The sequence below is a fragment of the Cetorhinus maximus genome, chromosome 20 (genome assembly GCF_964194155.1).
Source record: "Cetorhinus maximus chromosome 20, sCetMax3.hap1.1, whole genome shotgun sequence".
Classification (NCBI taxonomy): Eukaryota; Metazoa; Chordata; class Chondrichthyes; order Lamniformes; family Cetorhinidae; genus Cetorhinus; species Cetorhinus maximus.
This window is the reverse complement of record NC_135898.1, coordinates 54722582-54743965: the sequence shown is the minus strand read 5'-3', so window position 1 is coordinate 54743965 and position 21384 is coordinate 54722582. Positions and strand designations below refer to the sequence as shown.

The 21384-nt window shown below is 42.1% G+C and overlaps 1 protein-coding gene across 2 annotated transcripts in view; it reads right to left on the bottom strand.

Annotated features, from left to right (window-relative positions):
- nrap (nebulin-related anchoring protein) overlaps positions 1-21384 on the bottom strand; it is a 119492-nt gene that overhangs the window by 79613 nt on the left and 18495 nt on the right. Inside the window, exons 10-13 of one of the 2 annotated variants that reach the window (XM_078564700.1) lie at positions 14539-14655; positions 11912-12016; positions 10978-11085; positions 1462-1566 (exon numbers count right to left, since the gene is read on the bottom strand). In XM_078564700.1, coding sequence (XP_078420826.1) covers positions 1462-1566; positions 10978-11085; positions 11912-12016; positions 14539-14655 — 435 coding nt within the window. The remainder of the gene's footprint in view (positions 1-1461; positions 1567-10977; positions 11086-11911; positions 12017-14538; positions 14656-21384) is intronic. The other variant, XM_078564701.1, reaches the window with a different exon arrangement.

Sequence of the window (21384 nt, the reverse complement as noted above, 5' to 3'; positions counted from 1 at the left end):
GGGCCTTATTTTAAGCTTTAGCAGTTAGATGCTAACTGTGATCGAACAATTTGAATAAATTTAACGCTAACTCTTTGCTTCTATGCTCCTGTTTATGAAACATAACATCTTATATTTCTGCAGCTTTACCAACTTGCCCTGCCACGTTCAAAACAATTTTTGACACTAAATCAAGGAGAAGTCCCAAGGTCGACTGGGTTTTCAGAAACTAGTACACTGCAAATTTGCAGTCTCACCCTCGGAGATCAGTTAAAAATTAAGAAGGCCCTTTTAGGTCAATATATTGTTTATTCTTGATTTTAAATCTTAGCGTGTTTCTTGATCCAACGGGATGTCTGGTTTCCCCAATTTAATGAATAAATACAAGAGCGACAATGGCTTCAGTCCATTCTGAAGGAAAATTAACAAGGTGACTTTGCAATAGTCCACCTCTTCCGTTTGGAAGTTAAGAACATGGCAGACAACTAAAAATACATTACATGCCAACGGCATATCACTCACTACATTAAGCACATTCACATAGATGCTCTCCCACTCCCACATTCCTGTGGCTTTGCTATCTTTACTACATCTGCATTCATCATTAAATACAAAGCATCCTAATCCAAAAACATCCTACTGTTACCCATATAAAGATTTCGCTGTTACAGTAAAGGAAAAAACACAAATTATCCAGCAAGTTTATTTCTTCAGAAGGAAAATGGTTAAATTATGCAATTCTTTGCCACAAATCAAAAAAATAAAGAAAAAAAAACTTGCATTTATATCACAACCTTCACACCTTCTGGTTCTTCATAGCCAAAGAAATATTTTTGAAGTATAGCCATTACTGTAATTGAATGCAACGCCAATTTGCACACAGCAAGTTCTCACAAAGTGAATTGAGATAACTGACCAGATAATCTGGCTTAGTGATGTTGGTTGAGTGTTAAGTGTTGGCCAGGATATCAGGAGAACTCCCTCGACCTTTGAATGGTGCCATGGGATCTTTCACATCCACTTGAGCAGACATATGAGGCTTAGTTTAACATCTCATCAGAAAGACAATACATTGGACAGTACAGCATTCCCATACTGCACTGAAGTAGTAAAATAATTTTTTTAATCAGTCTAAACTCTTCATTTATTCTGGGGGGTTTTAATTAGCATTTATTTAAATATTAAATAGATGATAAATATTTATTTAAATATTTATACAACTATAAACCTCATACCCAATAGTTTAAAGATTACTGCAATTCAGAGTGCAGCATTGAGCTGTACAGAATAGGAGGTTGTAAGTTCAAACAATAGTTTGTTAGCCTGTGATGCCCCTCATGGCTGAAGTGATCTGATGAAAATAATTGCCTAGTCTCATGCATGAAGGGCAGCCACCTGGGGAGATAGAAAAGGGTGACTGAAACCATTCCCCAGCAGGAAAAAGAGGGGAAAACTAGAGGAAGAATTATTCAAGTGTCTTACATCTTTCAGTGGGACGAGTTTCTTCAGTGTCTCATACGAAGGTGCAGTCTCAGCTGAATAAAAGCAAAGCATTTTGTCCCCCTCCAAATCAGCTTTATACTTCCTCTAAAAAAAAACAGAAATATTCCAAAGTCAGTATTTTGACAGTAAAGGCTAATTCTTACAAAGTCAACAGGTAAAATTACTGGAATTTTCAAAACTAAAAAATGTATTCGCCTTGAGAGTCAGCTATCTGTCAGGGGTCTGAGCTTGACTATTAATGCATCAATGCATACCAATATATATTCAGTGAAGCACTAGTCTGTTTCTAAGTTTACTTGGTCTCAGTCAAGTGAGCTACTGTTTACTCTCATATTACATACTAAAAGGGTCCAGACAGAGCCATAGCTGTGTAATGCAGCTCATTCACCTGACTGTCATCAAATGTTCACAGTCCAATGGTAGATAATATCAACAAGACATTTTATCTCTCAATCCTTCAATCTCATTGGTGCCCTGTCATTCATCAGGATCCTGGATGTCCCATCGCTCTTGCTGTAACATGGTCAGCTCACACTTGCAATAATTTTGTGGGCAAAAACCATTGAAACCCTAAATGTGCATGAACAAGTCTAACTAACCACACACACTTCAATATTTCCCACTCCAGCAAAACTTCGGCCATTGCATTCCTTCTTCTTTTAGAATTTATGTTTAAGGTGAATTCAGACGCTTTTATGGTTTAGAGGGAATTTCTGGGGTAAATTTCTCCTGTTTTGTATTTTTATGGTTCTTCCCTTGGTCTTCCGGGCCAGGCATGCAGCTAATCACTGATCAGTCACCAAGAAATGCAGGAAACTGTCCAGGAATGGTTCTTCCTTTTGACTTTCCCACCCCACTTGTGGAAGACATCCCAACCACAAGTGAGAGCCATTCCATTTAACACAATGTGCAGAATTTAATGATGTCCTTTTTGGCACGTTTGGTGGCGAAGGGGCATTTAATCAGGTGGGGACACTGCCACATTCCTGATTCTGTTCATGGCAGGAAGGCCCATGGATGGCCTTCCCGCCCTGTCACCAATTGAGGTCCTTAAGTGGGAAATCAGGGCTTCATCCTATTTCCACTGGTATTAACCCAGCAACGGGTGTGAGGTTCGCCACGAGGGGAGCACAGCAAGCAGGCCTGCGCAGGATTGTTTGTGGGCTCCGGGGTGAGCAAGGGGTGCAGGGATCCCTCGTTCAAAGCAGTCAGGGCCTGAACAAGAGCCCTGGCTTAATGAAGGTGGGTGGGAGGGGACGGGATGGGTGCCGCTAACAGCCACCCCCCTACCTTTGCTGCCGATCACCCTCCCCTCCTTGCCCACAACCCCCATTCCATAAGCACTCTCCTGCCATCACTCACTTATGGCTTTAGGACCCAGTGATGATACTAGCCCTCAGGGGGGTGTCGTACCAGCAGCAGTGACTCCCTCCCTTGGGGTCATTGATCCCAGGGCAGGTCCACTGCTGTCCTGTTAAGTGTCTTAAGGGTGGCACCTAAAAGAGGCAACACAGGGCTCTGGCCAGCTCACCAGCTGACAGGCGATACCCCCGTCACCCCCATTAAATACCGCCCAATATTTCCAATGGTTACTGTGCAAAAACTGGGCTCCAGCATGAATCCATCCCAGGTCTGTTGCATTGGGAAAATTTTGTGTTAATTTTTATAACATACGTATCAAAAAACTCTCACATTCTTGTTAGTAATGTGGGCTTCTGACACTTATAATTACGTGGACAAATTTGTTGAAAAAAATAACAGTGAGTGATTGACTTATTATTAGCAGAGATCAGCCAGCAATTTATGGCAAGGAAGAGACAGCCCATGAATTGTGAAATGCCACCTGTTGCTGGACAATTTCCACCGTGCCACTGTTAACTTTGTGAAAACAATATCTGGCACTTAACCTTCCATTAAGTTTCATGAAATTGCTGTATTAGCTATTAATTGTCCATTATACTCGTCACCGAAAGTCAATCCTGATAATTAATAATATAAGTACCCTTTTAACCATGTGATAATTATTGCTAACTGCTAATCAACCTCTGACCCAGAACAATTAAACGATTGTTTGAAATAACAACAAATATAACAATAACAATTAAAAGTGTGGGCTCTCGTTCCTGCATGTAGTGAATTGATTCGACTGTAAGTAATTGAGGATTTGAGAGGCAGGCGGGTTGTAATTGAGGTTGACAAGGAATGGCAAAGTTGGGAGTTGGAGCTGATGCAGGATAAGAGGGAGGAACTTGAGAGTTATAGGATCACATGATAATTTTTAGGGAGGTGTAGTGTGGTGGTTTAATTTTGACACAGCGCTCTCAGTACTGTTGTGCTTTTGTACATTTATTTTTATGGACACTTGGCACATATAACATTAATGTGGTTGCTTAGGGGTCAAGACATTCTGTCTTCAATGAGCAGAAGGAGAGGCTCAAGATGAGATAAGTAGAAGGGGCAGAGGAGCAGCAAATGGGGAGAAATAGCCAAAGCAACTTGGAAGCGGCACAAGTAAGATTTTGACTATTTTTTGAATTGTTGTATTTATTATGCTGTTATTTTATAAATATTAGACTTGAGTTTGCAGTATAAATAATGACGAAGCTCACTATTATTAGAAAGAAAATTGGACTGCAACTACTGGCAACCATACATGGACAGTTAGGATAGGAACATAGGCCTGGATTTTCATCCGCGAGGTGGGTAGCAGCAGCTGGGAAGATTTCCAGCTCGGCCCACCCACCTCAGGAGGACGTGCCTGCAAAGGCTGGATCTTCATTGCTGGGCAGGGTGTGGGGTGGGCTGCAGGGGGTAGTGGTAGTGATGGTGGTGGGTGCGGGCTGCAGTCAGGCCAGTCGACACAGGAAGAAGTTTGGAGGTAGCCACGGGAGTTGCTGGGTGCAGAGGTGGGCTGTTTAAAAGGCCCACCTCATTGCTGTGGGACTCTGTCCCATTTAAAATAAAAACACAAAGGCCCTCCAACCCTCACCCCTCACACTCCCTCACCCTCCAAACACTCCCCCTGCCCTATCCATGCCATTTCATGCTCCTCATCCACCCGCCATGGCTCCTCATGCCCACCATGCCAAGCTCTGCCCTTCCATCCACCCCATGAAGGGCCATGGGGGGGTGTGTGGAAGGGCAGGGCTTGGCATGGGGGGAGGGCATGAGTAGGACCTTCTGAGCTTACCTTTTAAAAGGCCCTCTCATGCAGGCTAGAGTTCACGACTGCTCTGAGGGGTCGTGAACCATGAGTATTTTAAAACCTGCCCTGATTCCATGAAAATTGCAAAGGAGTAGGAGATTCCCATGTCCGCAATGCAGCCAGCCAGGTCAGGAGCACCAGGTTCAGGTATTTGATAGGCACCAGCCCACACCCTTTAAAGGCACTCCCGAAAATCAGACAGCCCAGGAATGGAGTCGGGAATCCCGGAATTGAATCTGCCTGCCATTTTTAAAGGGTTCCCGTGTCATCCCGACTCAGTGAAAATCCAGGCCATAGGAACAGCGGAGTAGGAATCAATTAAACAGGGAAATCAGGGAATTGTTATCCGAAGTGGCCTGGTCCACCAGGAGATCCACTATAACAGTATCTCGCTGAGTGACCAGACATTCAGATTCATGGGACAGCATGAACCTGCAGTATTTACATGAAGATCAGTAAAAAGTTATGGCTTATCTATTCCAGTGTAAGTAAATTTGAACAGCATGATAAATCTTAATTACTGCAAAACAACCTCCCTGGTGCTGAAAATAAACTTTTACAAGGGTGGAGTCTCATTCCTTCAGATTTTAATCAGTGTTGTACATTTTAAAATATCAAAAAAAAACATTTTCTTTCTGTCTCTTTTTTCTCTCTCTCTTAATCCCATCTTTCGTTCCTTCTCAATTTTGCTTACTGTACATGATTTGGCATTGAATTAAATATACTAACTAACATTCCCTGGTCCAGACTGGACGAACCTCAAATAGCCTTCAACCTGATTGGTTAAAGAGATACAAGCTTGTTCACACCTGTGAACTAAAGTCCCCAGTAGAAATGGATTTCTGATCATTGCACCGTCCAGTGCAAAAGTCTATGAAAAATCTGCGTAGGCAGGTGTAAGTACAATGAACACCTGGGGCTGAGTTTTCCCCCCATTGGGGGGGGGTTGTGCAGGGGCAGGCGGGAGTGAGCACGAACCCAATTGGCACCCTGCCCGGAAACGCTGAGCGCTCCCTGTGTGGGCAGGGAGGGATTCCCCGAGTCCGGGTCTGCGCCCTCTGTGCCTCAGGGAGATTTGTTTAAGTTTTAAACATCTGAATAAAGTAATTAAAGACTTTTAAAATTTGTCCCCTCATGTGACAGTGACATGGGACATGTCAATGAATTTTTTTTTAACTTTATTGAATTTTTAAACACTTCCTGAAATCTCATCCCACCCGTGGATGAGGTTCCATGAAAAATGCAAAGCCCGCCTGGGCTCTTCGCCTGCCCGCCAACCTTAAGGTTGAACGGGCAGCTCATTTAATTATATCAATTAGTTTTTAACAGGCCTTAATAGGCCTTTGACAGTTCGGCGGGTGCGCAGCCAACTCGGCTGTGTGCCCGCCAAACTGAAAATCTAAATGACTCGCGGAGATATCGGGACGCCCGCCCGACGTCACCGCGCGTCATTGTACACGTTAGCACTGACCGGAAAATTCACCCCTTAGTAAACCATAAGGCTGAGGAAGCTGAATTAATATCAGCAGAGATGATCATTAACTCTATGTGCTTTATTGACTGTTGTTTCAAAAGTGCATGTTGATATAACTCTTACAAATTTTACAGCTTAGAAACTCTTCCAAGCCAGCTTCCCTGATAGAGTGAGTAGTGATTGCACTTTAAACTTTTATTGAACTCAGTAGAAATAGACATAAACCAAATAAAGCTAATATTGTATTGAAATTAAACATAATCATTTGGCAGTACAGAACTTGAGTATTGCTGAAAAAAGAGACATTTCGAAGCTTTTCGACTTACACTCTTCAGGACACTTTGCAAGAATACCAAGATAGGGGGAAGACAACAATTTATACTGTATACGAAGAGAGTGCTGATTGATTGGCAAGTGGACTCTGGTTGGCAGAGGTGTTGCCATGGAGAATGCACCATTGATGGGTGATTGACAGTTAACTGCCAAGCATTGTTTGAAATTTAAACCAGGCAGCTTAACCCTGATTGGCCAAGGCATTGCCCTGAGGAAAGGGTCAGCAAATGATTGTCACTTATTTTGTTTAGCTGAAACAAGTGCAATGTGTGTACATGTTCTTTCTGCCTGCAAAGAACAGGGCCCTGTGTATTAATACATATAGCTTCCAGTGTACGCGACTGCGGCACATTGCAAGCCCGAGTGACAATCTTAAATTGGTTGTCAGTGTAATTCTTAGCGCACTGAGGATTATTTAGCAAACGCTGTCCAATCGCAGAATCACATCTGATGTTGGAAACTGTGTTGTGAGTTTTGCAAGTATGGGCTGGTTGGGTACAGTCTGTACCTTATCCATTGCGAACAGTGGCTGGGACAAGCTGTTTGATAAGATCCTCCAGTCTTTGGGGCGTAAGGCCTACCGCTTTCATATTTCCGATATGTGGATGATATGCTTGCTACATTTAAATCTGCAGCTGCATGTAATGATTTCCTTACATGTCTTAATTGGCTCCATCTTGCGCTCAAATTCACCTTTGAAGTGGAGCAGTCAAATGAACTCCCTTTCCTTGGCATACTACTTGAGGAATCTGCCAGGGGGCTCTCTACCACGGTTTACCGCAAGCCTGGCTTCACTGTTCAATATATGTGTTGGGATTCTTACCGTTCCACACACTATAAGATTGGTCTTATCAGCAACCTTGTAAATAGAGCCCGAACATTTGCTCAGCATGCAAGCTCGATGCTGAAATAGGGTGCATCAGAGGCATCCTGCAGGATAATGGCTACCCTGATCAGATCATTTCGCATTGTATATCATGCAAACTCATGAACGGGGCGAAGGCCGTCACTTCCGGCCCAGAAAAGTGCCCAGTCTACCTCAGATTACCCTGGAAGGGCAAGGTGTCTCAAAAATTTGAGCAACAGGTGAAGCTAGCTGTTTCACACTGCTACTATGCAGTAGCAACACAAGTGGTACTCACCACTAACAGGATGCTGCCATCAAGCCAAAAAGACGTTCTGCCTATCAAACAAATGAGTAATGTGGCATATGAACTTCAGTGCCAGTGTGATGCTGGTATGTAGGCTGTACACCCAAAGATTGGTGGATCTTATCAAACAGCATGTCCCTTCCACTGTTCGCAACGGGCAGGGTACAGATCGTACCCAACCAGCCCGTGCTTGCAAAACTCTAAACACAGTGTCCAATATTCTATATGATTCCACGATTGGACAACATTTGCTAAATAATCCTCAATGTGCTAAGAGTTACACTGACAACCAATTTAAGATTGTCAGTCAGGCTCACAGTATGATGCATTTACATGTTTTGGAAGCTACATGTATTCTTGCAGTTCTTTGCAGATAGAAAGAACAAGTACACACATTATGCCTGTTTCAGCTAAACAAAATAAGTGACAGCCATTCACGGACTCATTCCTCAGGGCAATGCCTTGACCAATCAGGGTCAAGCTTCCTGGTTAATTTCAAACAATGCTTGACAGTTAACTGTCAGTCACCATCACAGGCGCATTCTCCATGACAACAGCTCTACCAATCAGAGTCCACTTGCAACCAATCAGCACTCTCTTCAGATACAATATAAATTGTTGTCTTCCCCCTATCTTGGTATTCTTGTGACGTGTCCTGAAGGGTGCAAGAGGAAAAGTTTCGACATGTCTCTTTTTTCAACAATACATAATCATTTAATGGTTTTCCTTTTATAGATAATAAATATTGATGCTAAAACACTTACTAAATAAATTCCTTGGCCCTTATGGCTTTATATGCATTCATTACCAGGCCTTCAGTTTCACTGCTCAAGTTAAGCCAGAGGACATGCTATTTCATAAGGAAAGGCACAATATACCATACAATGTCTTATTCTGCTGTAACTTGATGTGTACCTTCATGGTCACAAGATGCAATGGTGTTGTGCCTTCCTAAGGTCATTTAGAGGCCAAATGGTGATAGGCAGATTTAAAAATATTACGAAGTATTTAAAGCACAGAAGCAGACAATTTAGCCCAACAGATCCGTGCTAGTGTTTCTGCTTTGCACAAATCTCCATCCACCCTTCTTCAACTAACCCCATCGAGATATATTCTCTTTCTTTTCCCCTCATGTGCATATCTAGCTTCCACTTAAATGCATCTATACTGTTCGTCTCAACTACCCCTTGTGACGGTGAGTTCCACATTCTAACCACTTGCTGAAAAAAGAAAGTTTTTTTCCTGAATTCCTTAATGGATTTATTAGTTAATATCTTATATTCACGGCCTCCAGTTCTAGGCCTTTAGTTCTGGGCCTGAATTTTCGATGGGATGGAAGGGATCTCCAACTTAGCCAAAATGGTGCTGGAGCCCCAAATCCAGAAGACTCACTCCTGAACTTGGCACACACCATTTTTGCCAGGGGAATGGGGACAGGTTGTGATTTGCACATCCGTGATTCACGGAGCCAGCTGCACATGTTCAGAAGTTTTCAAACAGATCCAATTTCCTTTAGTGGGATAGGCAAAACACGACTTGTGGGCTTTAGACATTTCAGTACAAGGTCTAAAGCTGCCGGGGTCATTTGGAGATGTAGGGAACCCTTTTTGTGAGGTAAGGGACCCCTTTGGGAGAGTTAGGTTGCCCTTTGGGAGAAGTCAAGTGCCCTGTGGGATTGCTAAAAGTAGACAAAAATGTGTGTAAAAAGTAGATAAACTCATTGGAACCGTTAAGTTGTCAAGGCATTTAAATCCTCAAGCTCTTTAAATTTTTTTTTAAAACCAGGCTGCTGTAACTGCTTACAATTTGACATCTGGTCTCAGCCCCAGGGACCAATTTTCTCTATGTCTTCTCTATCAAACACTTTCACAATCTTAAAGACCTGTATTGAGTCACCCTTCAGTGCTCTCTTTTCTAAAAAGAGCTCTAGCCTGCTAAATCTTTCGTGACAGATATCAGAGATCTGATTGGTTTTTTTCTTGCTGTTCTCTGTAAATCTGCATTCTGTGATGGTGTGGGAATGGGTTACGAATGAACTGGCAATAAGTTGTGCAAGTTGCATTGAGCATGAGTGAGCTGGTAACAGGTTGGACTTGATCGTCACTGGAGAAAAAGGTTCAGGGTTTGGTTCAGGACAGGTAGAACAATGTAGCTGAGGAACTCCTGAGCATACAGTCAGGACCACATGAACACGCAGAAAGCGGCTGCTCAGGAGTCCAGACAACAGTCTCTGAGCCAAACACATGCCAGGCAGCCCAAGCCTCAGGGAGACAAACTTACTACAAAAAGTTTCAGCAGGGGGGTAATTTGTCAGTAAATTGAAACATTTTTGGGAACTGTCTTTTCACTCTTACATTTTTTCAACCAGCGTGTAGTTGGCAGACTGAAAAAACAAAATGTTTTGAGAAATTTCATTGGTTTGCCTTGGTATTGGTAAGTTTTCCTGGTGCATCATTCAGGACAGGCTTTTTATATATTTATTCAGTAGTTTTTCATTGGATATATATCTACTCAATGTGTGCACCTTTGATCATCTGTTTTGATTTGTCTCTCTTAGATGGCTCAAATTTTATTTCATAAAAGTGCAAGTGTGATGCATACATTACACATCAAGCACAACACCTTCAGTCTGACATAGTCTAATTACTGTTAAGTAAACTAAAGGTTCAGGTCAATTAAAGTTGAATTATTGTTTGGTCAGGTAACTATTAAGCTGAAAGTAAGAAGTGCGTTCAAAATCACCTGTCATTTGAAAGAATTTTGTGCATCTATAACAAATTGTGGTGTTTGGGGTGTGATATGTGTGATTTTTTTTAAAAACATACCCAGTAATAAATAGCAGGATAGATGCGCATGTAAGTTATTTTGATCCACAATGTATTTACTTGCTAGCAATATTTAATCCATGTAGCCAGGCAGATTAGCAGCAATAATGCAATATTTGCACTTATATTTGCTTTGTGTTACAATAATACATATTACCCAAATGCCAGCTCACCACAAGTGCTACAGGTCATAATTCACTGCATTGTATAATGAATGGCACAAGTCAACATCTAAAACTATCCAAGAGTGTCTCTTCACACATAAAATTACTCTCCTTAAAATGTTTTGGATCTCTGAACAACTGAATTCTTCATAGGCTTAGAGTGTTACCACTAGGAGATCATTTATACCATAGAATGGATCCGCTTAGCCTTACTTAACCGTTAACACTATTATCTACATAGAATGGTGTTTCCACTTGAATCAAAAATAGCTACTAGGCAAAAGTACCACAATAGTAAATTTAAGGATGAATTTCTACCATTGCTACTTTCATTTCTACTTACATCACTTGCCAAGCTTCCAACTTTCATACAATGTAGTGTACGGCTGTCCATACCTATCCCTTCATAATGGCCTTTCACTTGATTATGGTAGGCTTCTTTGTATTTGAGCTACACAGAAAATAGAACAAGTTAATTCATTTATTGCATTTTCCGATCACAAACTACATAAGCAGCATTAATTACCTGGGTCTCCATTTACTTGCTTTTTATCTTTGGGCATCAGTTTATGCTACAAATTAGGGTAGATAGTACCATTTAAGCTAAATTTACTATAATTGTAAAAGTTAATTTTCAGTGCCAAAGAGGCTGTTTAATAGTAATTTAAAATGTAACATGCAGTTAAAAATTCACTTACATTTGAATGAACAAGCACTAGCTTTGGCAAGTTTTGTGGGTATCTAGTCAGCAAATACCACAAATTCATACCCTTCCATGTACTTGAATGCCAAGTTTCTCAGCAAAATACCAGTTGTGCACAGCTTCTGGATCTTATTGTTCGATTTACTGTTTAATACAAGCACTGGTAGCCTCAGCAATATTTCTATCACAAAATCTACCATGTCAGAGCAAAGTATCGGCATCTGACTAAATTGAACTGCCTGTCATATGATCATTGGAGGAGAGTCAAAAAATACAATTGATAGTCACAGCAAAAGTTGGGAAGTTTGATCTCGGGTAGGGATATTGGTGAGTGGGATATCAAATTTAAGTCGGTGCACTTTCTAATCCAAAAACCATAGTTTCAGTCTGTTCCTATTTAAAGGAGCACAAGTGAATCCCTAGTTAATCCCCACCAAATATATATAATTAAACATAATTAATATACAATTAACAATTACCACAAAATACAATAAATGCAATGATCACCTATCAAATTAAACTAATTAGTCTCTTAATTTAGTTCTAAAACCAACACAAAATTGTGATAACTCACATCACTAGTATATTTAGATAACTTAGCTATGTTCTTGAATTGAGGAGTCTCGCAGTAGTTAATGCTGTAGCCTTTAGATGTGTCTAGGTCCTTCTTGTATTCTATCTGAAAAATTTATAAGTAAAATAGTTAGTAACAGGAATATGAAGAAGCATTAGGAAAGGTATTTTGGGAAATTGTTTCCGAGTCCAATGCTGGTAAGTTCTGGTTCATGCAGGGTCGGAAAGCCCCTGAAATTGACACTGGGTCAGGATCCTGACATTGGCGAGCCCTCTTTTGGCTTTCCCCAGAGCAAATTGAAGGAGAGCCGAAATGCCCTTGGATTTGTAGGGTAACTAATTAATAAGTGGTTGAGATAGTTAGAAAGTCAATTAAGACCTGTTTTAACCCTGAATCCTGGATTTTCCAGCCAAGAGACTTGTTTTCCAATGTATCAACAACTCACCAGAGTCACCAAGGCAAGTGTATAGTGAGAAGAGCTTCTCCAATGAAACTGACAAGTTGTGGAGGCTTTGATAAGTTACAGGGGAGAAGTCCAGTGGGTTCCTGAGGCTGTAAACCCAATCAGAGGACCTTCAAGCTTGGAAGGAAGATAACCCACAGAGGTGCCTCCATCTTGGGGTGCCCTCTGATGAGGTATCTATTTTAATAAATGAAACAGTGGTCACAACTGCCAGGTCACCCCTGTGGGGGGGAAACCCTCCAAAGGATGGCCAGTGGCCGCAGCACTGTGGTTCGCTGATGGATGCAGCTCTGGTGGGGTGGGGGGGAGGTGGGGGGGGAGGTGGTTAGAACAGCTGATCAGAACAGGCCGCCCGCAAGCAAGCCACCCCATGTACCTTCCGGCTTTGGACTCAGTTGGGGGCCCTGTCCACTACCAGGAAGATCTTGGTGGTATTCCAAAACAGCCCATAAAAATGGGCAATTAATTATTCACATTGGCAACCCTACCACTGCCAAACGGAAGCAAGTCAGTGCCGCATCACCCCCAGCAAGATTGCACAGAGGCAGGAACGCATCAGACTGCTGAAGCTATGCCTAGTTTTTGTGACTTTCCTCCCAGTCCTTCAAATCCATCCCCACAGGACTTGCGAGATTCCACCTTCAATTTGAACTTCAGTTTAATGGTAATTAGGGAATAATTGATATTGCTGCATGAATATTTCTTTTTTCTCACTAATATAACTTGGGCTGTATTGTCTTCCAGTTGATTGTTTATTATTCTACCTTCATACAAGTTGTTGCAAACCATAGACTTTTTCCTAACTGATTAGTTGACCAGCTAAATTGGGCAAATGCATCTGTTAATGGCACTGTTGAACTGGTTCTTTAAGGTGAACAAGAGAGATTAAATTTCTCTTTTCTCCCTATGAGAAAGCATCTATCATTCTAATGAAATGGCATGAGATTTGTTACGTGCAATGTCTCCCATAGATTTACAAATCAATAGCATGTAATTTTTTGCCAACCTCAGGAATCATAAATCAAAATACAATAGTTAATTTATTTTTAAAAGTTCATTCATGGGATGTGAGCTTCACTGGCTGGGCCAGCATTTATTGTACCTACACCACATGGACTGTAGCGGTTCAAGAAGGCAGCTCACTACCATCTTCTCAAGGGTAATTAGGGATGGGCAATAAATGCTGGCCCAGCCAGCGAAGCCCACACCCCGTGAATGAATAAAAAAATAAATAAATAAAAATAAACTAACTATTGCAGCCCGGTACTACCCATTGAGTCTTTGAGAAGATGAAAGTATGGTATTTAATTGTTTCTGCCTTTAAATGTATAGTGTTCTTTAATAAAAATTAAATTTTATTATTTTAAAATCATCCATTTCTCAAATGTTCTTCTGTGGGATTGTGACTCCACGCTTTAAAGTTTAATTATTCAGGGCCAGAGAGGTCGTTCATAGGATTGATGGCTTAGTACACCATCAAAACTCAGTTACTCCCGATTGAACAAGAGTTAACATGTTCATTGGTTTTCAAAGGGAACATAGCGTGTATAAAGTTGAATTTCAAGTCGAATCACTGATTCTTGTGTTGATAGCATGAAGCGTACAACAGCGCACCCTGTGGAGGAACAGAGTACCACCCACCGAAATTTCTGAATTTCCATAGTTAACATGCACGCACGGATCAGAAGCTGCTGTTGATTTTACACAGTAATGACAGCAAGCACTGACAGTTTCACCTTCATTACAAACACAAATTCTGGGCCACAGAATGTTTATCTTTTATTAGGCTTGCTAGAGATAAAGATTACAATTACAGAGATGAAGGCATAACACTCATGTATTTCTGGCACACGTTATTATTAACACTAGAAGGAAATGTTTATATATGGGACAGGTTTCCACACATACATACTCAACGGGTAGAAAATCCCACCATATATATCCGCCTAATAAAAACATCAGGCTGTTTAGTACAAATACCAGATCACGTTGTAAACTGTTTTATTTTTAATTTATTCACAACAAACCAATAAAACAGTAAAATGCTCACTCTTTAAAGTAAGACAATGAATTTTGTTAAAAATTAGGAGCTTGAAACACTTTATTCAAAGTTTTCCCAATAGTTTAAGAATCTGATTTGCAGAATTAATTATACTTTCTTTACCTCACTGACAAGCTTGTTGACTTCCTTAACACGTTTCATCGCTAAGTTTTCTTCAGCAGTTAGTGTGTGGTACTGGGCTGATCCCTTCATTGTTGTTAGATCTTTTTTGTATTTTATCTGCAATCATAAAACAATTTGGCTCTTAAGCTATGCTTAAGCATATACATTGAATACTGGAAACCTTGATGTCAGCTGGGTGCTTAAAATCTAGAAGTGAACATAAATTCTCAATTTCAAAAGTCTAAATACAGAATTTTCCCTTTCGGACTAAGTTCCGTGGCGGGAGCAGGAGGCAGGGCCACAGAGGCCGGTCAGTATTTTGCGCAATTTTACATGACCCCAAGTTTGGGAGATTGGCGACATTTTGCACGGCGAGGCAGGCTGGATGGCTCACATCTCACCATCCTATCTAGGTGCTATTTTTAAAAGGTGTCCAGGCATAACTGACCCACCGTTGAAGATGGAAGATGGACCTTCAGGAACACTCTGAAGAAAAAAGATGGAACTCCTAAAGAAAGAAGATGTCACTCCTGAAGAAAGAAGATGTCACTCCTGAAGAAAGAAGATGTCACTGCTGAAGGAAGAAAATGTCACTCCTGAAGGAAGAAGATGTCACTTCTGAAGGAAGAAGATGTCACTTCTGAAGGAAGAAGATGTCACTCCTGAAGGAAGAAGATGTCACTCCTGAAGGAAGAAGATGTCACTCCTGAAGGAAGATGTTACACCTGAAGGAAGAAGATGTCACTCCTGAAGGAAGAAGATGTCACTCCTGAAGGAAGAAGATGTCACTCCTGAAGGAAGAAGATGTAAATCCTGAAGGAAGGAGATGGAACTCTGAAGGAAGAATATGTCACTCCTGAAGGAAGAAGATGTCACTCCTGAAGGGAGGAGATGTAAATCCTGAAGGAAGGAGATGGAACTCTGAAGGCAGAACATGTCACTCCTGAAGGAAGAATATGGCACTCCTGAAAGAAGAATATGCCACTCCTGAAGAAAGGAGATGTCAATCCTGAAGGAAGAATATGGCACTCCTGAAAGAAGAATATGTCACTCCTTAAGAAAGAAGATATCACTCCTGAAGGAAGAAGATGTCACTCCTGAAGAAAGAAGATGAAACTCCTGAAGGAAGTATATGTCAATCCTGAAGGAAGATGTCACACCTGAAGGAAGAAGGTGTCACTCCTGAAGGAAGAAGATGTCACTCCTGAAGGAAGAAGATGTCACTCCTGAAGGAAGAAGATGTCACTCCTAATGGAAGAAGATGTCACTCCTAATGGAAGAAGATGTCACTCCTGAAGGAAGAAGATGGAACTCCTGAAGGAAGAAGATGGAACTCCTGAAGGAAGAATATGTCACTCCTGAAGGAAGAAGATTTAAACCCTGAAGGGAGGAGATGGGACTCTTAAAGGAAGAAGGTGTCACTCCTGATGGAGGAAGATGTCACTCCTGGAGGATGAAGACGGAACTCCTGAAGGAAGAAGTTGGAATTCCTGAAGGACAAAGATGTCACTCCTGAAGAGAGAAGATGGAACACCTGAAGAGAGATGTCACTCCTGAAGAGCGATGTCACTCCTGAAGGAAGAAGATGTCACTTCTGAAGAAAGAAGGTGGAACTCCTGAAGAAAGAAGATGGAACTCCTGAAGAAAGAAGATGTCACTCCTGAAGGAAGAAGATGTAAATCCTGAAGGGAGGTGATGTAAATCCTGAAGGAAGGAGATGGGACTCTTAAAGGAAGAAGGTGTCACTCCTGATGGAGGAAGATGTCACTTCTGGAGGATGAAGATGGAACTCCTGAAGGAAGAAGTTGGAATTCCTGAAGGACAAAGATGTCACTCCTGAAGAAAGAAGATGGAACCCCTGAAGAGAGATGTCACTCCAGAAGAGCGATGTCACTCCTGAAGGAAGAAGATGTCACTTCTGAAGAAAGAAGGTGGAACTCCTGAAGAAAGAAGATGGAACTCCTGAAGAAAGAAGATGGAACTCCTGAAGAAAGAAGATGGAACTCCTGAAGAAAGAAGATGTCACTCCTGAAGGAAGAAGATGTAAATCCTGAAGGGAGGTGATGTAAATCCTGAAGGAAGGAGATGGGACTCTTAAAGGAAGAAGGTGTCACTCCTGATGGAGGAAGATGTCACTCCTGGAGGATGAAGATGGAACTCCTGAAGGAAGAAGTTGGAATTCCTGAAGGACAAAGATGTCACTCCTGAAGAGAGAAGATGGAACCCCTGAAGAGAGATGTCACTCCTGAAGAGTGATGTCACTCCTGAAGGAAGAAGATGTCACTTCTGAAGAAAGAAGGTGGAACTCCTGAAGAAAGAAGATGGAACTCCTGAAGAAAGAAGATGTCACTCCTGAAGGAAGAAGATGTAAATCCTGAAGGGAGGAGATGTAAATCCTGAAGGGAGGAGATGGAACTCTGAAGAAAGAATATGTCACTCCTGAAGGAAGAATATGGCACTCCTGAAAGAAGAATATGTCACTCCTGAAGGAAGGAGATGTCACTCCTAAAGGAAGAATATGTCACTCCTGAAGGAAGAATATGTCACTCCTGAAGGAAGAATATGTCACTCCTGAAGGAAGAATATGTCACTCCTGAAGGAAGAATATGTCACTCCTGAAGGAAGAATATGTCACTCCTGAAGGAAGAATATGTCACTCCTAAAGGAAGAATATGTCACTCCTGAAAGAAGAATATGTCACTCCTGAAGAAAGACGATGTAAATCCTGAAGGGAGGAGATGTAAATCCTGAAGGAAGGAGATGGGACTCTTAAAGGAAGAAGGTGTCACTCCTGATGGAGGAAGATGTCACTCCTGAAGGATGAAGATGGAACTCCTGAAGAAAGAAGATGGAACTCCTGAAGAAAGAATATGTCACTCCTGAAGGGAGGAGATGTAAATCCTGAAGGAAGGAGATGGAACTCTGAAGGAAGAAGATGTCACTCCTGAAGAAAGAAGATGTCACTCCTGAAGGAAGAAGATGAAACACCTGAAGGAAGAATATGTCACTCCTGGAGGAAGAATATGTCACTCCTGGAGGAAGAATATGTCACTCCTGAAGGAAGAAGATGTAAATCCTGAAAGGAGGAGATGGGACTCTTAAAGGAAGAAGGTGTCACTCCTGATGGAGGAAGATGTCACTCCTGAAGGATGAAGATGGAACTCCTGAAGGAAGAAGTTGGAACTCCTGAAGGGCAAAGATGTCACTCCTGAAGAGAGAAGATGGAACACCTGAAGAGAGATGTCACTCCTGAAGAAAGAAGATGTCACTCCTGATGGAAAAAAATATCACTCCTGATGGAAGAAAATGTCACTCCTGAAGAGAGAAGATGTCACTCCTGAAGAAAGAAGATGTCACTCCTGAAGAGAGAAGATGGAACACCTGAAGGAAGAAGATGGAACTCCTGAAGAAAGGAGATGGACCTCCAGGAAGACACTGAAGATGCAAGATGGACCTCTTCGAAGACACTGAAGCTGGAAGATCCACCTGATAGATGCTCCCCCCAGCCACTGTTGCGTGTTCCAGGGTCCACGGTCACTGGAGCCTCCTTCCAGAACTCCGGAGGCAGCCCCAGGCCATCTTCAGGTAAGTGCCGATATGTACAAGCTATGTTGGTTCAGACGTGTTCAGAACCAGTGTGATTTCCCACTGGCGGCATGGATGATCAGGCATTGTGGGGTGGGGAGTGACGATTCTGGTCAGGCCTCCCTCTGAATTCCATTAGAAGAATGCAAACCAGCTTCACACCAGCCTCTGGCTGGAATTGTAACCCACCATAGCGGGCGGGAGCGGAAGATCCTGCCATCATTTTACGCCAGCAGCAAACAGGTTTTTGGAGCTCCCACCGCACTGCACCCCCCACCCCCCCACCACCTCCCCGCCCCCCCTCCCCCCACCCAGCATTAAACCCGCCACAGGGGGCATGGGGAAATTCCGCCTTATGACTTCTTTGCCTCTTAAGTGATGACATGAATTTAATTAGCTAGCAATAAATGTGGCCTGGTGTGTACATAAACTCCAATTGCTAGCCAGAAAACAAAATAACAATGTGAATGAACAAGTCAACCTTACTCAAAGGCTAATAAAGTATTGGAATAAATGTTGTAAATCTAAGTAAAATATCAAAATAAAATGTAAATTCATACCTCAAACCATGTCTAATTCTAAACCTGGTCAAGTGTGCTAGGATGTAACATACATGCTATATTTTTAGAATACTACTCTATGTCCTCTGAAACATATACCTCTATGTGTATTTTTTCTTTTATTCTGAAGGACAGTTCAATTATTGAACAAATGTTTTATTTTATTCTGGGCAGGTATATATTTTTCTCCTATTCATATTTATTGTAGTGTTATTTCAGATTAATTTAACGAGTATGATTAAATCTTTCATGGTCTTTGAAATGTAAATGAACAAGTAGCTGATAAACCCTATCATGGTTTAATTAAAGCATCAACCAGTCTTCAATCAAACATTAACCTTATAAGGATTCTAAAATTAAAATTGCCTCAGCTACTTCTTTTGTTGATGAATAGGTATATGTTGAAACGATTCTATTACTCAGGAGATGTCTATCAACTTTTCAACTTGTATTTCTTGCATATTTTAATTCTTCCTGTTTCCCCTCTGAGCTACAAAAAACTCCCTCTCAAGTTATTTTCTACAATCTCCACTTTTTACTTTGTTAACAAATGGAGATAGAGGAGATAGGTTCATAGTGCAGAATACCTGAGTTTGGAAAAATAAACAAGAAATCAAGGTTAACCAGGAAGTAGTGATTAGGTTATGATAACCATGGCCTGAATTTTTCATCCGGTGTGCTGGGCCGGGTCTGACACACCGCCACATAAAATGATGCGCGATGACATCCTGACGTCATTGCGCAGTCTCGCAGTGTCTTCTTCGGCGGGCGCGCACCAGAGTCGGCTGCGAGCTCGCCAATAACTGATAGGCCTATTAAGGCCGTTAATGAATTAATTAATGTCATTGTTTACGCTGCCCATCCAACCTTAAGGTTGGCAGGCAGGCGAAAAGGCCAAGCGGCCTTTACGTTTTTTAGGAAACCTCATCCGCGAGCGGGACGAAGTTTCCTAAAGCTTTTATTGATTAAATTTTTTAAATTTCTGACATTTAAAAACATGTCCCGTCTCATGCGGCACAATGACATGAGGGGACATGTTTCTTTAAATTTTCGTTGGTTTTACTAATGTCTTTAACAAGTGTTTCAATCTCAGGGAGATTGAAGCGCTCTTTTGCGCGTATGCACTGAACACTACTGCTCGCGTAGTACGCTGGACAGGCCTTAATTGGCCCGCCCGTGAAAAATGACGCAGAGCCAATTGTGGGTGGAGACCGCCCCCGCCCGCTCCCACCGAGCCCACCCACCGCCTGAAAAAATTCAGGCCCATGAGTTTTAACAGCTTGAATATTGGAGAGGAAAGTGGGAGGAAGAAATTCCACATTTTGAGGCCCTGGGAACAAATGAGTTAGATCAGGCGACCATACAAAGTGTCTTCATGTAATTCTGGGAGTAGACAGGAGGAAGAGCATGTGGGATGATGTATTTGGTGCTTAGAAAAGACAAGAAAGGAAGGTTGAGATAGCCACTTATCAAACTGATATCAGTTGTAGATTATAGTAGATAACATAAGGAGGCCAATAATAAGGAGGGAATAGAATATATATATGTTACATATACATTTATATTTTATGAAAGTTTGGAGGAAAGATTTTGGGCTGCATATTAGGAAGGGGCAGACAGATTGCATGGCCGGAAACAAGGGCGGTCTGGAGCTGACCCTTTCCACACCAGCTCACCCCACAGCCATAACACGCTGCGGACAGGTCGAATAAGGACAGTGTGAGACCTCCAGCCCTCACTGGGGAGAAAGTCCTGCCCTTGGGATTGGCTGGCAGCTCCAGCAGACCAGGCAATGCCAACAGCTCATTAGTGGGCATTGCCGGGGCTGCAACCAGGAAGCAGAAGACCCAATGGATCCCAGAGGCAGGTAAGTCCAGGGTCTTGGGCACAGAGTGTTTGGGCAGTTTTGAGAGGGGGCAGGGGGGGGCGTGGGGGTGGCTAGGGGTGGTCTATTTAATGGAGCAGGAGAGCAGAAAGGAAGGGAGGCTACTATCTTAAGGGACTGCCCCCCAATGTGCAAAGGGCACCCCTCCCGCCAAAAAGATGGTGCCCCCTTTATTCCCGCCCTTTGAAGAAGTTTTTTTTTTTAAAAAGTGGTTTACCCACTCCCGTCCGACTTCCCCAATCAACCGATTTATGGTGTAGGCAGCATATTATCAAGGTCTGAAGAAGGGTCATACGGACTCAAAACGTCAACTCTGTTTCTCTCTCCACAGATGCTGTCAGAGCTGTTGAGTTTTTCCAGCTCTTTCTGCTTTTGTTTCAGATTTCCCTGGGATACAACCTCAGCTTCCCACTACAGGGGGGAGTTTTGCAAGTTTCAGTTCCTGGTTTGGAGCTTCACAAGAACAGAGAATAGGTTGAAGAATTGGGCCTCTACTGCACTATCTATGACATGCACCTGACTAACAAGGTTTCATCCCACAAGCAGAGACCTGCTTATTACTGCTTATATATAAATTTCCTGAATTAAGCACATATGAAATAGGAGCAGGAATAGATCATATGCCCCCCTCAAGCCTGCTCCACCATTCAGTAAAATCTTCTGTCTCAACTCCACCTCCCTGACTGCTCCCCATACCCTTTGATTCCTTGAGAGATCAAAAATCTATCTCAGCCTTAAATATACTCAATAATCGAGCACCCATAGGCCTCTCTGGTAAAGAATTCCAAAGGTTCACAACTCCCTAAGTGACAAAGG